The sequence below is a fragment of the Cololabis saira genome, chromosome 20 (assembly GCF_033807715.1).
Source record: "Cololabis saira isolate AMF1-May2022 chromosome 20, fColSai1.1, whole genome shotgun sequence".
In the NCBI taxonomy this organism is placed as follows: Eukaryota; Metazoa; Chordata; class Actinopteri; order Beloniformes; family Belonidae; genus Cololabis; species Cololabis saira.
Window position 1 is genome coordinate 16,118,881 of NC_084606.1, and position 18,816 is coordinate 16,137,696.

Below are 18,816 nucleotides of genomic sequence, written 5' to 3' on the forward strand. Positions count from 1 at the left end.
ATTATCTTGCACTTTGTTGTTGTCTGTTGTTTCCAAGGATCCCACAGTGGGATTACTCCTGGTAAAGTGAATAAACAATGTAGATTTCATTTCATTTTTTAACATACTGCTCACTGACCACAGGTACAGTGGACAGGCTGGGGCGCGCTCTCATTCTCGCAAAGGCGGACTCATTGCAGGAGGGTGTCTGCGCGGATGAGATGGCTCAGATTCTGGCCTGTTACCACAGAATCACTCGGTAATTCTGATTCCTTCCTCCTCCAGTCACAGAAATTACACGGCTGACAAGTCAGATTATTTTGTTTATATAATGTTTTCACTTAAACAGCAAATGCTGAAAAACACAAAATGTCTTCTGTGCCCCGAAGTGATTATTTGTATAATTGAAATAACTGCAAAATGAAAAACTGGAGACACATCGGAGCAGCTGATGTCTGAAAAAAAATACATCTATAGTTGACGTGTTCAGATCTACAGGGTGCTGTTACATCACAGACCCAGATCAGAGTATCACCCTTTATCTCCACTAGCAGCTTTAACTTCATATCCTGCTGCATTAGACTAGATGTGCCTAAGACTAATGCACCGTTCTGTATGAACACAAGATAATTCACTCTCTTTTTAACTTCATTTCAGTTATTAACATCTACAGTACGTCGATTCCTTCATTGCAGGTGTATGATTCTTTTTTTTTTTTTATTTTATTTTTATTTAGTTTTTCAACAAAAACAAAACATAAGACAGGGTCATCACAGGTGTATAGAAATGCATGTTGTTAAAACAAGATTGGATGGGTCCGGGTTACATTTTTATCAAAATATACTGGGTCCTTAGTGTCCATGTGTGCAGGTTGCTAGAGGATTTTAAATCCTTTACTCTTTTCTTGTAGATCTTAAGCGTTCCGTAGGAAGATGGAAGATGTCTCCCATTCTTACATAACTCAAAAGTCCATTCTTTTTGTGCAGAGGGGAAATACAAAAACAATGGCATATTTCTTCTACCAAACACATATACAGAAAATCATTTTAGGTTCAAATATGACTTCCATTTTTCCCAGTATTTTTCACCTTTCTTGGTAGCATGTCTCAAAGAAAAAGTCAATCGTTCCATATTGTAGATGTCATTAACTATTTCAATCCATTCAAGGATTGTAGGAGATTCTTTACAAGGTGTATGATTCTTTTTAAATAAAGAAAACAAAGACATAAGAACAGATCTTACATCAGGTATTTGTTAGCCTGCGACTGTAATCAGAGCTGCTTTTATACCAAGTAACGCTTTGTTGCTCGATATAGTCAAATTCAGTGTTGTAGCAGGACACAACATTATAAAGTGAGAAATAAAAAAATCTATTATTTAAATCTGTTGCAGGTCTGCAGGATGTAAGATTAAATGAACTTTGCACGAAAAATGCTCTTTTTGTTTTTCTCCTATACCATCTCAACTTTTTCAAAGATGGGTTTAGCGATTTTAACAAAAGTAAACAAAGGGAACTTTGCAGTGAGCATCTCCTTTCATATAAATAATTCCCATCTGGTGGTCTCTGACTTTCCTTCTGCTCTTTTCAAAAATCTGTGATTAGCCTATTTTCTGGATTATTTATATCCGTGTCATTTGCTCTCAGACTATAGCCAAAGTGATTTTTTTTACTTCATCTGCTTCTATTTTTGGTGACTCCACCAGTCACTTCACGTGGTACGGGTAGGTTAAAGCAGAATGTGCCAGAAGCTGAGAGAAATAAACTGGAGCCAGTTTAACAAAAAAAAGGTACCAGCCTTGCCAGAATAGCTGGCACTAATGCCGCACTGCTGTCTGGTACTCGCAGCCGTGTTTGTTGCTGAAGTTTCATTTCAGCTTTTGAAAGAGATGATAAGATAACAAGTACAGTTTGGGGAAAATTCCTGAATCAAACGCCGGCGACTGGACGGCGCATCGCTTTAAAGTTCTTCTGTGTTTTAACCTGATATCCACCTTCATCAGGCCTGCAGCCAAAGAAAAAGGTCTGACGGTGTTAATGGACAGCAGATGCTCACCGCCATCTGCTCTCTGCCTGTCTGCCCTTAAACTGTTCCAGGTGAGTCGGGAAAAAAAGACTTGTTAAGACAAACGGGCCACATATTTCCCCGTGTGCTGTAATTTAGCACGCAGATGTGCTAGTAGCTCAGACATGCACGCGTGTAAACGCTCCTGCGTGCGTTCCAGGTGCTGGTTCCTGACGGTCTCGGCTCTGTGCTGGTTCTAGTGGGAGAGCAGCAGGAGACACTTTCCACTAATCTCCAAGGAGCAGAGGTGACCTTATGCAGATCACATGACCACAGTGCTATTGTGTTTTGTTATTTAGTTCCTTTTATTCATTATTTATTTACAAATGCTAACCCGTGTGCAGCTTCTGCAGGATTGTCAAAAGAAAAATGATTTAATGCATGAATGAATATTTAAAAAATGATGTTTTCTCAAATAAATCAAATAGAAATCTCTATTACTTACCAAAATCTGTGATTGGTTGCAGATGCATTCAAGTGTACTGATTTCACCTTGCATTTTTCTTGAACATTTACACTGTAAATCAGCACATTGTTTTGCATCAGTCAGCAAAGAATTTCCATGCCGACGACAAAGTCTGCATCACATGTGGTTTGTGTTTCAGCCTGGCAGCTTTGAATGTTTGCATGTCAAGAAATAAAAGAATAAAAACCCCTCCCAGTTTGTATTCACAGTACGAGAACGGCAGTAAACCAACTTCTTGGTAAAATGGTTTTGATTCCGCTTCAAAAATCAAGTATTGGTAGGATATAAGTTTTAATCCACGTCAGTCTTGAGGAATCAGTGCACTTCAAGGCTTCTGCACGATAAACTGTTTCTTTTTTCCAACCTTTTGGAAGTTCTCATGAGTTTTAAACATGTCCTTGCTCACTGTTGTTGTTGTTTTCCTCTGACTCTTGTCTCCAGACCCACACGGTGCAGGGAACAGCGGTCCTTCAGCAGTATGTGGATAAGCAGCAGCTGCCCGAGGAGCTGGACGGAGACTTCAGCCACTGTCACTCGGAGTGGCTGGCTTTCAGACTGGTGAGGAGCCGTCGCTCCGTCTGTTTACATTCACTTAGTACCGGTCCTTCACCTGTTTCCATCTCTCTGCCCTAATATATTCCATTATGTACAACCGCTTTACCACGTTCATCGACTTGGGTGTGCATTTCAGTCGCCTTCCAGTGTCATTGAGCTTTTTTATAAAGTACAATGGAGGAAAAGTACATAAAAAAGAGAGAAATAACATTTAAGATGTTTTATATGGGCAGAAATATGTGCCACTAGAAACTGAATTTGAATAATTTATATTTGAATTTGAATTGCTCAACTTGAATAATTGCATTAAAAAACTGAATCTGAATCACATAATTTGAATTTGTATTGTTTAATTTGAATCATTGCATTGAAAAACTGAATCTACATTCAGTTCTCACAATTCAAGTTCAGTTCTTGCAATTCAATTTCAATTTTACTGTGCCAGAGGAAGAGCAATCAAGTGCAGATACAAAGAACTCCTTTCACGTAGCCTACTATAACCTCTATTTTCTTTCAACGATATAAACGACCAATTGGAGCTAGATATTTCGAAACCTATTGTGTTTTCTCCATTCTGTATAAAAAGTGTAGATTTATATCTTGCCGTTTTGTAGAAAAAATTCTGCTGAGGAGTGTGTGAAGATTTGCGGGTGAAGCCTGAATTATGGTTCTGCGTTACAGTAAATCGTAAATAGTTTTACAGCTATACTGAATTCAATAGACTGATTTTATCTCTATATTGGCAGAAAAGATGAATAGGTTTGACCTTTTACTAAAGATTTCTGAAAGGATTCTCTGGTATTCTTGTTCACAACAAGATAAGTTATCATTAACCATATCGGTTATTGTTCTTGAACTAATTACAAAGTGGCGTGAAAACTATCCAGTAACCAGTTCTGGGTGATGAGGCGGCTCGATACGGGGCTGGAGTTTGAGCCAGTAGTTGAACTAGAAGGAGGATATGAGAGTAAGCAGGCTGTATGTGGTTGTCAGACATCCATGATGAACGGGGAGGATTCACGAAAAGCCTTCTCAAGGAGTTCTGAGGAACCCTGAAACGTCTGTCCTGACAGTTTCTGTTGCTCCAGCCAAGCAGCTGGAAGCATCCTCCCTTCCCATGAGCCTTCTTTGACCCCTACTGCAAATAAAACATTATTGTACACCAGTTTGACCTACAATCCATCTCTTATTTCATCTTTCCGTCCTTTCATCCCTTCAGAGTCTGGAGAGTCTGACGGAGCGCTGTGAGAGCGCACTCTCACTGCTGGGAGAAGCGCTGCAGGCGATGGAGGCTGAGCCGATGCCAGACAACATACAGGTTAGGGCTGGGCGATATATCGAGATTTTAATATATATCGATATATTTTCAAACGCGATATGGTATGAGACAATATCGTTTATATCGATTTAAATAAAATATATATATATATTTTTTTTTAATGATTTTGATATAGGGTTAGGTTATATATGCAGGAAAGGGATATTTGTTTTATTTTATTCAAGAAGCATTTATTTATTCTATATATGCAGGCAGTTTATTTTTATTTCATTTGTTTTATACATTTTGATATTGTGCAGACCTCTGTTAATAAATGTACCTGTGTGACATTTGGCACGAGGCTTTGTATTAAAACTGACTGTTTTTTTAAGGGTTTGCCTCAGAAAAAAATGAAGCTAACAGAGATGCTATGCTATAATGCTTTGGGGGAAACCCCTATTATGGCACAGAAAAAATATCGATAAATATCGAGTATCGCCATTTAGCTAGAAAATATCGAGATATGACTTTTGGTCCATATCTCCCAGCCCTAATACAGGTTATCTTTTTTTTTTTTTCATAAAACAGGTTACAATACAGGTGCGCAAAACAAAAACATAAATGCATACAGGTACAGGAGAGAGCTAGAAAAGAGATAGAAAACAAACAAAACAGTACAAAACAACAAAATCAATGTTTGTGACCGTGTGTGTGGGTGTGTGCATGCGTGTGTGTTTATGTATGCAAGCACGTGTGTGGTGTGTGTGAGCATGATGGTTTTCTAGAATTATGATTATTTTAGGAGAGAGACAGCAGCCAAAAAAAAGTAAATAAATAAAATAAAAAAATAACAGTTAATTAATGTATTAGCTAATAAATCAGAATCAGAATCAGAATCAGAAAAGGGTTTATTGCCAAGTTTTCACACGAGGAATTTGTTTTGGGGATTGGTGCAACACAATACAAATATAAAAACAAATATATAAGAGATAAAATAAAATGAAATGTATAAACAATAAAAAGTATAAACAGTAAAATAAAATGTAGACCGGAAATGTACAAAATGAGGTTTTAAAGTGCCGGGTGAGTCTGTACAAAAGTGACTTAGGAACTTAGGATAGGTAAAAAGTATAGACAGAAATGTACAATGAGGTTTGTAAAGTGCCGGATATGAGTCTGTGCAAAAGTAATAAATAATAAATAAATAAAGTAAAAGAAGGGGGCAATCAATCAATTAAATAAGTAATGTAAAGTATAATAATAAATATCTATCGTCATCAATATCACAATCCTCCTTGAACAAATAAAGCAGTAATAATGGCGATCTATAAAAAATTACACGTATTCATTCAGAAAAGAAAAGGAAAATAAGTAACAATAATTATGATAATGATATGATTTGAATTAATAATATAATAATAACAATAATGGCAAGTAATAACAGTAATATTCTAACAATTATAATAATCACAATTACATTTGTCATAGCAATAATAACAATAATAAATTAATACAATAATTATAATCAATAATAATCTTATAATAATATAATATAACATACAGGTTATCTAACGTCACATGATGGGTTTTTCTTTCCCTGAATGACTCTGCAGGCGATTCCCCAGAGCATCGACAAGCACCGGCAGCTCATGGCGAGCGTCCTGGCCGACCAGCGGCTGACTGAACTGCAGCAGAGGGGCGGGGCCTGGCTGGCCGGACTCACCAACAGCTCGTCCGGCCTGGCGCACAAGTCGCCGGACTGCAGGGCCGCTCTGGCCGCCACCTCCAAGCTCTACGACAGCGTGGACGACGCCCTCCACCGGCTGGTCCAGGTCTCCAACGAGAGGGGACGCGACCTGGAGGCGCTGGGACGACTGGCGGGACTGGTGGACAAACTGGAGAAGGTGCGTTCAGGGACGGAAAGATCACCGTCGATGGAAACTCTCCACCTAGGGTTGCCACCTTTCAGAAATAGAAATAAGGGACGCCCTGATTTCAGCAGCGCAGGAGCCAAAACAAAAGCCCCAAAACTTCTAAACTGAATAAAAATGTGTTTATTTTATATGAGAAAACTAAATGCTTTGATTTAATGTTTAAAGTGCTTTAATAGCATTGAACTTGCATGACTGTACAGACAGACAACCATACTAGCAACTGAAATATCCTCCTATGCTACGTATGTCCACATCAGCCCAGATGTATAATATAGCCTACAGGTGAAGAATATGGTGTAAAAGTTAATTTATTTCAATAATTCAACTAGAATATGGTGTAAAAGTGAATTTATTTCAATAATTCAACTAGAATATGGTGTAAAAGTTAACTTATTTCAATAATTCAACTAGAATATGGTGTAAAAGTTAACTTATTTCAATAATTCAACTAGAATATGGTGTAAAAGTTAATTTATTTCAATAATTCAACTAGAATATGGTGTAAAAGTTAATTTATTTCAATAATTCAACTAGAATATGGTGTAAAAGTTAATTTATTTCAATAATTCAACTAGAATATGGTGTAAAAGTTAATTTATTTCAATAATTCAACTAGAATATGGTGTAAAAGTTAATGAAAATACGGTACAAATCGTGTCCCGTATTAGTTCAATACGGGACGCAACATTTTTTTCTCAAATAAAGGACAATTCCGTATTTTACGGGACGGGTGGCAACCCTATCTCCACCCACTTCTGATTCCTCAGAAATCTCTATTTTCTCTCCTCTGAAACTCACCCCGCTCCTTCGTCCTCCTTCCAGTTTGACAAAACACTTCTCAAGTGCACTCCTTAATGTTCCAGAGTAAAATGCTTCTCCTCTTCTCTCATCCCTCTGTCTCTCAGTGCGATAAGGAGATTGAGCAAGTGCAGTCCCAGCTGGACGACTACAAAGACCCCCCCCTCTCCCTCAGCAGACTGTCGCTCAAGCAGCAGAAATTCAGGACGTTCAGAGAAACAGCCAACGTGAGTGACGTCCTCAGAAATGTGGAACCTCTGCAGCGTTTGTGTGCAAACTGTTTCTCCTCAGTGTTTAATGTACTTCTGTGCATGAAGATACTGCCAGATGAGCACACCTTTACTGTAAAGGGGTTATAGTAGGATTTGTGTGCTTAAAATGTGCTTAAAAATACTATACAGTAATCCCTATGACGCAGTTTACTTTTTACGTCTCGCTGCTTCACGGATTTGAATTGTGCATTGTGTTCTGCATTCTGATTGGCTAAACAGTTTCCCCGCTTCTTCACTTCCTGTGTGTCAATAACATTACGGTTTAATATGTACATGTACGTAAAACAGCTTGCCAAATTTAATTTTGCAAATTTTCTCCAAAACCGATAATGTCGACTAAACGTTCTGCACCGATTCTCCCAATTCTCCCGCTCTCAAATCTGATTACTCGGGTCACGGTGGGGCGATGCTGATCTGATTTGAAGCCTTGTATAATAATACATAATTGTAAAAAAAAAAAAAAATGTTACTACTTCACAGGTTTCACCTATCACAGGTTCTTTGTGGAACGTAACCCCCGCGAAAACCCAGGGATTACTGTATTCTTAAAACCTTTTGAGACGACATGACCTTTTCACTTTGTTAGGGCCAACAAAGCCTGAATATTTTGTCTGTTTTTACTAAAATGTGACAAAAATGTTCAAGACCTCAGGAGACGTGTCAGCATTTGAGTCGAGGCCTTAATGTGTCTCCTTTTGTTAACCCTTGTGCTGTCTTTGGGTCAAGGGAGGGTGAAGGGAAAAAAGAAGGAATGAAGGAAAGAAGGAAGTAAGGGAGAAAGGAGAAAAGAAGGAAGGAAGTAGGAAAGGGAGTAAGGAAGGGAGAAAAGATGGAACGGAGGAAGGGAGAAAAGATGGAAGGAAGGAAATAAGGAAGTAAGGAAGAAAGGAGAAAAGAAGGAAGGAAGTAGGAAAGGGAGTAAGGAAGGGAGAAAAGATGGAAGGAAGGAAAGAATGGAGAAAAGGAAAGAAAGAAGGGAGGGAAGAAGGAAGGAATGGAGAAAATAAGGAAAGAAGGAAGGAAAAGCAAAGAAGGTAATAAAGGAACGAATGACGGAATGGAGGTAGGAAGAAAAAGGAGTAAAGGAGGGTAAAAAGGGAGGAAAAGAGGAAGGGAAGAAGGAAGGAGAGAGCATGGCAGGAAGAAAGAAGGATAGAAGAATTGGGTCATTTTGACCCAAAGACAGCACAAGGGTTAAGAACAGTATTGTATCTCTCCAACAGTCAACCGCACAGTTAAAACCAAAATATCACGCCCCTAGAGATCAGTTAAATGATCTGAAAAATAAACAAGATGAATTATATGATTTAATAGAAAATCACCTGCTAAGAAGTTATAATTATATAGAGTGGATGGAGAAAGGGGAACATTTTTCAAAACTTTTTTTGAGCCTTCAGCATAGAAATCAGTCTAAAAAGAATATTTCCAAATTAATTTTGAACAATGGAGATGAAGTATGTGCACAGACAGATATATTAAATTAAATACAAAACTAAGATATTTTCATTCCACTCATATCTACACTTAGTTCCCAAAACTTTTTTTCCCCAAATGTATGAAAGAAGATGAAGTACTATGCAGAAACGATCATGTGAGGGTTTGATTACAGAGGACGAACTATCTTTGGCAGTAATGTCATTTAAACAAGGGAAACACCTGGTATGGATGGATGGATATCAGAAAATGTTTTGATTTGGTTAAAGGACCACTGCTCTCTTGTTTTAATTTCTCTTATAGAGCCAGATATTATCTGATTCTCAGAAAGAAGAGCTTATTTCTTTATTACGCCCTGTGAATCTCAAGAATTGGAGGCCCATAACACTCCAAAGTTATGATGCTAAGATACTTGCAAAAGCCTATAGATTGAAAAAAGTTTGAACGAGTATTATTCATCAAGACCAATCAGGATTCTTGCAGGGTCGCAATATTGGTGATAACATCAGACAGTTGGTGGAGATTATTGGAAATTATGAGTTGAATAACAAAACTGGGTTAAATTTTGGAAAAAGACCTTTAATAAGGTTAGCTTAGATTTCATCTTTAAAAGCTTCGATTTTTTAAATGACGGAAATTCCTCAATTAATTGGGTTAGAGTATTGTATAACGATACTAACTGTAAGACTATTAATAACGGCTATATTTCAAAGTCTGTGCCTCTATCAAGAGGAGTTAAACAAGGATGCCATTTATCACTGTATTTATTTATAATTGCTATGGAAATATTAACCATTAAAGTGAGGTCTAGTGTAGACATAGAGGGGCTTGACATTGGAAATACCCAAACAAAAATGACAATGTATGCAGATGCAAAAGAAATTATGGCTGAAAAGATGATAAGAAATCCCAATAAGACTCTAGTTGCACGTGTTGTTAAAAGTGTTAATACATTTTTAATGTAGAACAGGGTGTTTGAATCCCTCCCTCCCGTAAAGTGTTGTAGTTACCGTACGTGTGTAGGTACCGGCTGATTCAGGAGGTTTATCCCTCAAAGGCATTCATGATGTGTCCATTTCTGACGTCTCAATTGCATCAAGTGTACGCCCTAACAGACAGGACTCTCTGCGTCTTTCAGGAGCTGCACGGCGAGACTCTGTCGGTGCTCAGCAGCTTGGAGGGCTGGTGCGAGCTGAACTGGGCCGGCCTAAGCGCGGTCCAGATCCGGCTGCCTCCGGTCCGGGAGAAGCTGAGAGACATGTCCCACTGCCTGTCGGACTGCTGGACCACTCTGGACAACACGCAGCGCCTGCTGTCCACGCTCACCGAGGTGAGGCAGCGCGAGGGAATCGGTGACGCTCAGAAAACCAGAGAAGCACTTACTAGCTTGACTAGCTTTGGCGCCTTGTCCTCTTCTTTCGGTCCTTATGTCAGAAATCTGGGTGTGATTTTTGGTAGTTTTTTCAAATTTGACAGACAAGTTGATAATGTTTTTATCAGTTACCCCTCCTAGCCAAAGTGAAATCTTTTTTAAATCGTCACGACCTGGAAAAAGCTGTTCACGCTCTAATCAGCTCGAGATTAGACTATTGTAATGAACTACCGTATTTTCTGGACTATAAGCCGCTACTTTTTTCATAGGTTTTGAACCATGCGGCTTATACAAAGGTGCGGCTATTCTGTGGATTTTTCTTCCACCGCTAGGGGGAGTGCTAATCAGAATTAGAATAAAAACTAAGACAAAATAAATGCAAAGAAGAATACGCTACTTCTTCTTTAGCAGATAGAAGTAGGTAGAAGCAGATTTCAAACAGATAAATAGATAAATAAATAGCGGTTATTTTCTCTTGGTTCTGTCCCGTTTTAATCAGTAAAGTTGCTGCCGTGTTAAAAGACACTGTTAGGAAAGGATCTATTTAGGTACAAACATGTACATCATTTACAGTTCAAAATCCTTCTGTACATGTAGTAAATATCTAATCTAACAACATAAATATCTGCAGCTTGAATATCTTTTTTTTTTTTTTAAATAAAAGTGGGTGCGGCTTATATACAGGTGCGGCTTGTATATCTTTTATATTGTTTTTTTTTAAAATAGATCGGGTGCGGCTTATATACAGGTGCAGCTTATAGTCCAGAAAATACGGTATATGTTGTCGTCTCCAAGTCCTTTATTGGCCGCCTTCAAGTAGTGCAGAATGCAGCTGCCCGTCTTTTAACTAACACTAAAAGACATGAGCACATGACTCCGGTCCTCTATTCACTCCATTGGCTTCCTGTCCATTTTAGAATTGATTTTAAACTTTTAATGTTTGTTTTTAAAGCCCTCAACGGCCTTGCCCCACCCCATTTATCTGAGCTTTTAACGGTGCGTGAGCATGGCAGGCCGTTGAGATCCTCAAACCAACTGTTGTTGGAGGTGCCCAGGTCAAAGTTCAAGCGCTGGGGTGGCCGAGCCTTTTCAATTGGAACAAGCTCCCCTGCAACTCACGCACCATCTCTGACCTGGGCCTTTCTAAATCAAGGCTTAAAACCTATTTATTTAGAATGGCTTTTAATACCGGGCAGCACGGTGACTTGGTTTTTAGCACTGCTGCCTCACAGCAAGAAGGTCCCCGGTTCGACTTCCTGGCCCGGCGTGGTCTTTCTGTGTGGAGTTTGCATGTTCTCCCCGTGCTTGCGTGGGTTCCCTCCGGGTACTCCGGCTTCCTCCCACAGTCCAAAAACATGCGTAGTAGGTTAATTGATGATTCTAAATTCCCCGTAGGTGTGAATGTGAGTGTGTCTGGTTGTTTGTCTGTATATGTGGCGCTGCGATGGACTGGCGACCTGTCCAGGGTGTAACCCCTGCCTCTCGTCTGTAATTAGCCTGGATAGGCTCCAGCAGACTAAGTAGCTAGGGTTTCCACCCGTCCCGTAAAATACGGAATTGTCCTTTATTTGAGAAAAAAATGTTGCGTCCCGTGTTGAACTAATACGGGACACGATTTGTACCGTATTTTCATTAACTTTTACACAATATTCTAGTTGAATTATTGAAATAAATGAACTTTTACACCATATTCTAGTTGAATTATTGAAATAAATTAACTTTTACACCATATTCTAGTTGAATTATTGAAATAAGTTAACTTTTACACCATATTCTAGTTGAATTATTGAAATAAATTAACTTTTACACCATATTCTAGTTTAATTATTGAAATAAGTTAACCTTTACACCATATTCTAGTTGAATTATTGAAATGAATTAACTTTTACACCATATTCTAGTTGAATTATTGAAATAAGTTAACTTTTACACCATATTCTAGTTGAATTATTGAAATAAGTTAACTTTTACACCATATTCTAGTTGAATTATTGAAATAAATTAACATTTACACCATATTCTAGTTGAATTATTGAAATAAATTAACTTTTACACCATATTCTAGTTGAATTATTGAAATAAATTAACTTTTACACCATATTCTAGTTGCATTATTGAAATAAATTAACTTTTACACCACATTCTAGTTGTATTATTGAAATAAATTAACTTTTACACCATATTCTAGTTGAATTATTGAAATAAATTAACTTTTACACCATATTCTAGTTGAATTATTGAAATAAATTAACTTTTACACCATATTCTAGTTTAATTATTGAAATAAATTAACTTTTACACCATATTCTAGTTGAATTATTGAAATAAATTAACTTTTACACCATATTCTAGTTGAATTATTGAAATAAATTAACTTTTACACCATATTCTAGTTTAATTATTGAAATAAGTTAACCTTTACACCATATTCTAGTTGAATTATTGAAATGAATTAACTTTTACACCATATTCTAGTTGAATTATTGAAAAAAGTTAACTTTTACACCATATTCTAGTTGAATTATTGAAATAAGTTAACTTTTACACCATATTCTAGTTGAATTATTGAAATAAATTAACTTTTACACCATATTCTAGTTGAATTATTGAAATAAATTAACTTTTACACCATATTCTAGTTGAATTATTGAAATAAATTAACTTTTACACCATATTCTAGTTTAATTATTGAAATAAATTAACTTTTACACCATATTCTAGTTGAATTATTGAAATAAATTAACTTTTACACCATATTCTTCACCTGTATCTATATTCTACATCTGGGCTGATGTGGACATACATACATAGGAGGATATTTCAGTTGTTAGTATGGTTGTCTGTCTCTACAGTCATGAAAGTTCAATGCTATTAAAGCACTTTAAACTTTAAATCAAAGCATTTTGTTTTTTCATATAAAATAAACACATTTGTATTCAGTTTAGAAGTTTTGGGGCTTTTGTTGTGGCTCCTGCGCTGCTGAAATCAGAGCGTCCCTTATTTCTATTTCTAAAAGGTGGCAACCTATGTAACCCTGCAAAGGATGAAGCGGGTATAGAAAATGGATGGATGGATATTTTGTTGCTCTGTCTTATGATTGTATGTTGTATTTCTGTATGTTTTATTCTGTAAAGCACTTTGGCTCACCTAGAGGTGGCTGTAAAGGGCCATAAAAATAAAGTACATTTACATTTACGTTCCAGGCCACCCAGTGGTGCGATGCCGTCTCCTCCACCTCCTCCTCCGGTTCTCCGTCCCCCTCCTCGGCCTGCCCGCTCGCCTCCCTCCCCCCGATCCCCCCGTCGCGCTTCCAGGACGCCCGTTCCTTGGCCCTGGAGCTGGGCGGCGGGGCGCTCCTGGACCTGTGGACGCAGACGGTGGAGCGCTACCAGCGGACCGTGGCCCAGGTCAAGCCCCGGTTCCTCCAGTCCGACCGGACGCAGAACCAGAACCAGGGGAAGGCCAAGACCCCGTCGGCCAGCAGCCTGTGGGACCTGATGGGCCCCGAGGGAGAGGGCGACTGGGGGCTGGGCGCCGGCGGAGGGGAGGGCGACCTGCAGTCCTGGGGGTCCCTGGCATCGCTGTTCCGGCCGCAGACCTGCTCCACGCTCAAGATCGGGGAGGAGAAGGGGAGCAAGAAGGAGGCGGCGGCGGGAGGAGGGGGAGGGGGAGCCGGAGGAGGAGGGAAGTTCCTGCAGAACCTTCTCAATCCAGCCAAGAAGAGTGTGAGTTCATGACTTGGTCGGTCTCTTTTGGATCTCTACAGGAACTGACATCGTTTTCCAAAAAATGAACAGAATCAGGAATAATAGAGTAGAATTGGAGGTTTATGATCGAAATACAAGACTAGAATCCATTTGATCTTTTCAGAACCTACTGCAGATACAGATTTTTTTCAAATTTACTTAAATTAGATTCGATTAGATTAATGAATTGGAAAAAGGAACTTGAAAAAAAAGAATAATTCATGAATTAAGTGTTTCTTATTCATTCATCCAATAGTTTATATTATTTCTAGATGTTCTGTTGCTTTTCTGTGGTGGTTGCAAGTTTAAAAACATTGAAATCGTGTCATATCGACAAAAATCTATTCCAGATACAGATTTTTTTTTTCAAATTTACTTAGATTAGATTAGATTATATTAGATTGTCCTTTATTCATCCCTGAGTGGAGCAATTCGCTTTGTGCAGCAGTAGTACACACAACACACACATGCAGCTAAAGAAGGATAAAATAAAGTAAGAAATATATAATTACAAAATATAAACAGTATATACAGTGGAATCAAAATAAAAGTAATGACGCACCAGAAGGAAAAAAAAAGTGCAAAAAAAGCAGGTAGGATGTGTATGTGTATTACCTGCTTTAAAATAAAAATAAATCAACAAAATCAGCTAATAAAGAGACTTTAGATGATTTCCATTCTTATTGATGGGTCCAAACGTCCCTCGTATATTAGCAGGTTTCTCCTGGGGACTTTAGTTTTTAATTCTCTCTTCGACACCCTCCGATCCAGCTGAGAAATATCAACTTCAAATCCTGCCACAAAAAAAACAATGAGCAAACAAGCAAACCAAAAAAGGCGTAGAAGAGTTTGGTAGATTAGTTTGGGAAGTCTGTTCTTCTTTGGATTAGAAGTTCTCAGCTGGGTGGAGTTTTTGCTCCTTAAATCCTGTGGTTACCAGCGGTTACCAGCGGTTACCAGCGGTTACCCGCTCTCTTTTTACTTTTCTGTACATTTTTCCAACATAATCAAAAAGTGAAATGAAACATTTAGAATATTATCTGATATAAAACACTCAGAACTAATATAAGATGGTTATTTTTACCCGGTGAGATAAGAACAGGGAGACATCTTTAATGTTTTTAATATCTTTTTTTTATCTTTTACTTGAGAAGAAAAAAAAAGAATAAAAATTCAAATTTGACAAGTAGGAGAGAAACGACAGGGCTAAAAGTGTTTGTTATTCGTTCATCCAAAAGTGTATCTTATTTCTAGGTGTTCTATTGCTTCTCTGTGTAAATTACAAGTTTAAAAAAGTTGAAAAATCTGCCCCAGTCTCACGTTTTGTCTTGTGATCGCTCCTCAGCCCTCGGACGCCCCGCTCCCCCCCAAGCCCCCCAGGAAGCGCCACCCCAGCTTCGACCTGCAGGCCCTCCTGGCCCCCCGCAGGGCCCAGGCGGCGCCCAAGTCGGCCGAGTCCCCGGTGGGCGGCGTGAGCCGCAGCTCGCCGCTGTCGTGGCTGGGCCGCCGGGCGTTGGCCGACCCGGTGGTCACCACCAGCATGGCGGCGGCCCTCCCTGGCTGGGGCGGGGGCGGAGGAGGAGGGGGGGTGTTGATCCGGGGCGTGGAGGTCAGCAGCAAGGAGGTGGTGGATCACACGGGGTCGCCACGGCAACACGTCCTGCTGGGGAGAACGGACAGGGAGACGGGGGCAGAGAAGGCGGGATCCACCGCACAGAGGTGTGTATACTGTAGGGTTGCCAACTCCCTGAAAAATAAATAAGGGACAACTCATCATCATCTTTTTTGCCTTTTTTTTGTGAGTGAAACGATTTTTTAACTGTTTGACTCAAACCGGAATTGAATTAGATCCATCTTTTTGAATGCCATGAACACATGGAAAACAAATTATTATCCAGCAATTCAATTTAATACAAAATGACAAAATGAACTAAATAAAATAAGTAACTATCTTAAACAAAAACCTGTCCTGCTTAACTTAAAATTGTATAAATTAATATAAAACAAGAGAAAGAAAGCAGAACATCCATTCTGTAATAGTGCACATTTTTAGTGCAATAACAAAAGTGCAAACAGAAAGTCTGTAGAAAAACAACTCCATCCTGCCCTCCCCAGCATTAGTTTTTCACCTATTATAATCTAATCATTTTAAAAAAGCATTCTTGCTCCTCTCCTAACTGAGTTGGCACTAGCCTCGCACATCTGTATGACCCGTCAGCGAATAACAGAGAAACATGAGTGACATGACAAATTAAAAGAGAATTTTATTTATTTTTTTGTATTTTTTATTCATTTTCTAGTGTGGGATATTTTATTTTATTTTGTTTTAATTTTATTTATTATTATTATTATTTATTGCTGCTTATTATCATTATTATTATTTGTAGCTGGAAGTAGGTGATTCACACACCGGAATGTTATATTTTGATGTAATTAATGTGTCCGTGTAATCCCATGAGGGATGGGTCATTTAAATGTCTGGACACGAAAATAAAATAATTCATTTATTAATTCGTTCATTCAATTCATTCATTCATTCATTGTAAATGTTTAACTTAAACGAAATCAATATGTAATTGTAAATAAACTGAAAATATGTCAAATAAATGAATGTAATTAAAAAAAAAAAAATAAATAAAAAAGAAAGTCTGTAGAAAACGTGTAAACATATTTGTGCCTCAAAAGCCATGACTGTAGGCTACAGTTAGTAAAACAGGAAAATGAACTCAACAGCTCAATGCCATTTTCCATTGGCATTTTATTACTATTTTTTGACTCTCACAGTAATACGGGACAAAGTGCGTCCCTTTTCAGCTCTAAACGGGACGCAGACTTTAGTTTATAAATACGGCACGATTCCGTTTTTCAAGGGACGGTTGACAACCCTAGGTGTGTGGCACTTCCTGTTTGGGGGGGATTTTCTGTGATGACTTTTTTCTTGCACTTTTTCCTCCGTCCATCTCCTTCCTCCTTCCTCTCCCCCTGACTGACTCCCATCCCTCCATCCTGCAGTAAGCTGTACCTGCTGTGGTGCAGGATGCTGAGCTCCGAGCGGCAGTACGTCACCGTCCTGAGGGGGGTGGAAGAGACGTACCTGCCTCTGCTGGAGCTCTCCGACACGCCGGCCTCCATCAGGGGGAAGGCGGAGGCCCTCTTCCCCAACTGGAGCAGCCTCAGTGCCTTCCACTCCCAGAGCCTGCTGCCCGCCATGGAGGGGGCGCTGGTGCAGAGCCTGCTGCAGCAAGACTGCTTCAGCAAATACGTACGTTTACAAACAGTTTATCCTCTTACACACTGGATCTGATTTGTTATTGTGGTAATCACGACTAAAACTGTAAGATTCCCAAACTAAACTTTTAGATTCTCAAGTAAAACTTGAGAAAAAATTTGTTTTTTTTAAGAAACAAAGAACCCTCCACAGATTTTTAATTGAAAATAACTTGAAAAATACGTCCATATCTGCACTACAATACTAAGACAGTTCTGTACACCTTAAAAGAGGTGTGTTATGAAAAGGCCACAGTTCACGTGCTTGAGAGCATCCAAATAACCTCCTAAGACCCAGGGCTTTTTTTTTCTTGTTGCTTTTGGCCCCTTTTAAGAAATTTTATATTATGACATGGACAAAAAAAGAACGAGTGATGTCCACATATGTGTACGGAGGGTCTCTGGGTGACTACCACATCAGAAACTCTGACATGGCACAACTCCGTCACTTAGTGTCTCGCGGCCTAACTCTGAAGGACAAAGATGATCAAAAAAATCAGAGAAATTCATTTAAGTGGGAGAACTGAGCTGGAATTCCGAGGGAATTTCCCATTTTAACATTTTCTATCATCCTTTTTTACAAAAAGTTTGACGTCTTATGTTCGGAGACCGTTTAATAATGGAGGGTTGAAAATGATCCAAACCAAAAGGATATGGGCTATTTGCCACAAACTGTGTAATATAAAGTTATATTTTACAATGTCGGATAAATCTAGGAAAGAAAGGAATGACTAATAACATGAAGTTCCCGTCTTGTTCAAGTTGAATCTTTAAGAGCGCTGTTTAAGGTATCTTCTTTTTCTCCTGAATTTCTGTATTTATATCTCATTACATGCCTTAAATTGGTAAGCATCTTTTCTGCACATACTTCCAGGAGTAACAGGTGCAATATTCATAATATACATAATTTTGGAGAGAATCATAATAATCTTTAAATTCACCAGAAGATGTCATTTGGTGGTTGTTTCTGATTTATTGTGCGTTTGCTCAAATTGAAACTTACATCAGCATCCTTCTATATCCTCCTCTTCCTTCTTCTTTGTTTTTATTTTATTTTTATTTTGTATCTAAAGCGGGAGCAGTTCCTGCAGTACTCCGACTACATCAGGTCCAAACCTGAACTGGATTCTGCTCTGGTCACACAGGCCGCGGACTTCTTTAAGGTAGGAACCATCATTTATCTGTTCATGACCACTTTAAAAAGTAATTACAATAAATAAATAATAAACACAATTTCATCTCCAGAAATATTTCAATAGAGATTCAGTCTTCAGTTTGTGTTATTTTCTCTCTGGTTTTGTGTAATGAGGGGAAAAAAGACAGTTTTACTGTCACTGAATATATGCTTATAATATGTCTTTAAACACATTTTTAACATTAAGTCATAAAGTTTTTACTTTTTTTTTGCTATTTATGGCAGAAAGTCGTTGAGCTTACCTAATGAGAGCCTCGGTATGGCTGTTTTTTATTAACACATTACAAGCACAAAGCAATTAAAGCTGCTTTTTTCATCAGTGGCAGCAATTAAAAATTAGCCGTAAACAGTAAAGCTAATTGCATGTTCAGTTTATGAAGAGAAAATCCACTTAAAGGCAGATTATGGAGAAAATAGCTCCAGCATGTAAACTAACATTAACTAAATCTAATGCATTTAGTGAATGAGGAGAATACC

At 38.5% G+C, this 18,816-nt stretch overlaps 1 protein-coding gene across 1 annotated transcript in view; it reads left to right on the top strand.

The window, feature by feature from the left end:
- arhgef40 (Rho guanine nucleotide exchange factor (GEF) 40) overlaps nucleotides 1-18,816 on the top strand; it is a 63,386-nt gene that overhangs the window by 35,376 nt on the left and 9,194 nt on the right. Inside the window, exons 8-19 of the mRNA XM_061710155.1 lie at nucleotides 124-238; nucleotides 1,981-2,074; nucleotides 2,203-2,289; nucleotides 2,950-3,066; nucleotides 4,283-4,381; nucleotides 5,935-6,225; nucleotides 7,161-7,280; nucleotides 9,898-10,089; nucleotides 13,335-13,856; nucleotides 15,223-15,596; nucleotides 16,890-17,139; nucleotides 18,218-18,307. Of these exons, the coding sequence (XP_061566139.1) occupies nucleotides 124-238; nucleotides 1,981-2,074; nucleotides 2,203-2,289; nucleotides 2,950-3,066; nucleotides 4,283-4,381; nucleotides 5,935-6,225; nucleotides 7,161-7,280; nucleotides 9,898-10,089; nucleotides 13,335-13,856; nucleotides 15,223-15,596; nucleotides 16,890-17,139; nucleotides 18,218-18,307 (2,351 nt within the window). The remainder of the gene's footprint in view (nucleotides 1-123; nucleotides 239-1,980; nucleotides 2,075-2,202; nucleotides 2,290-2,949; nucleotides 3,067-4,282; nucleotides 4,382-5,934; nucleotides 6,226-7,160; nucleotides 7,281-9,897; nucleotides 10,090-13,334; nucleotides 13,857-15,222; nucleotides 15,597-16,889; nucleotides 17,140-18,217; nucleotides 18,308-18,816) is intronic.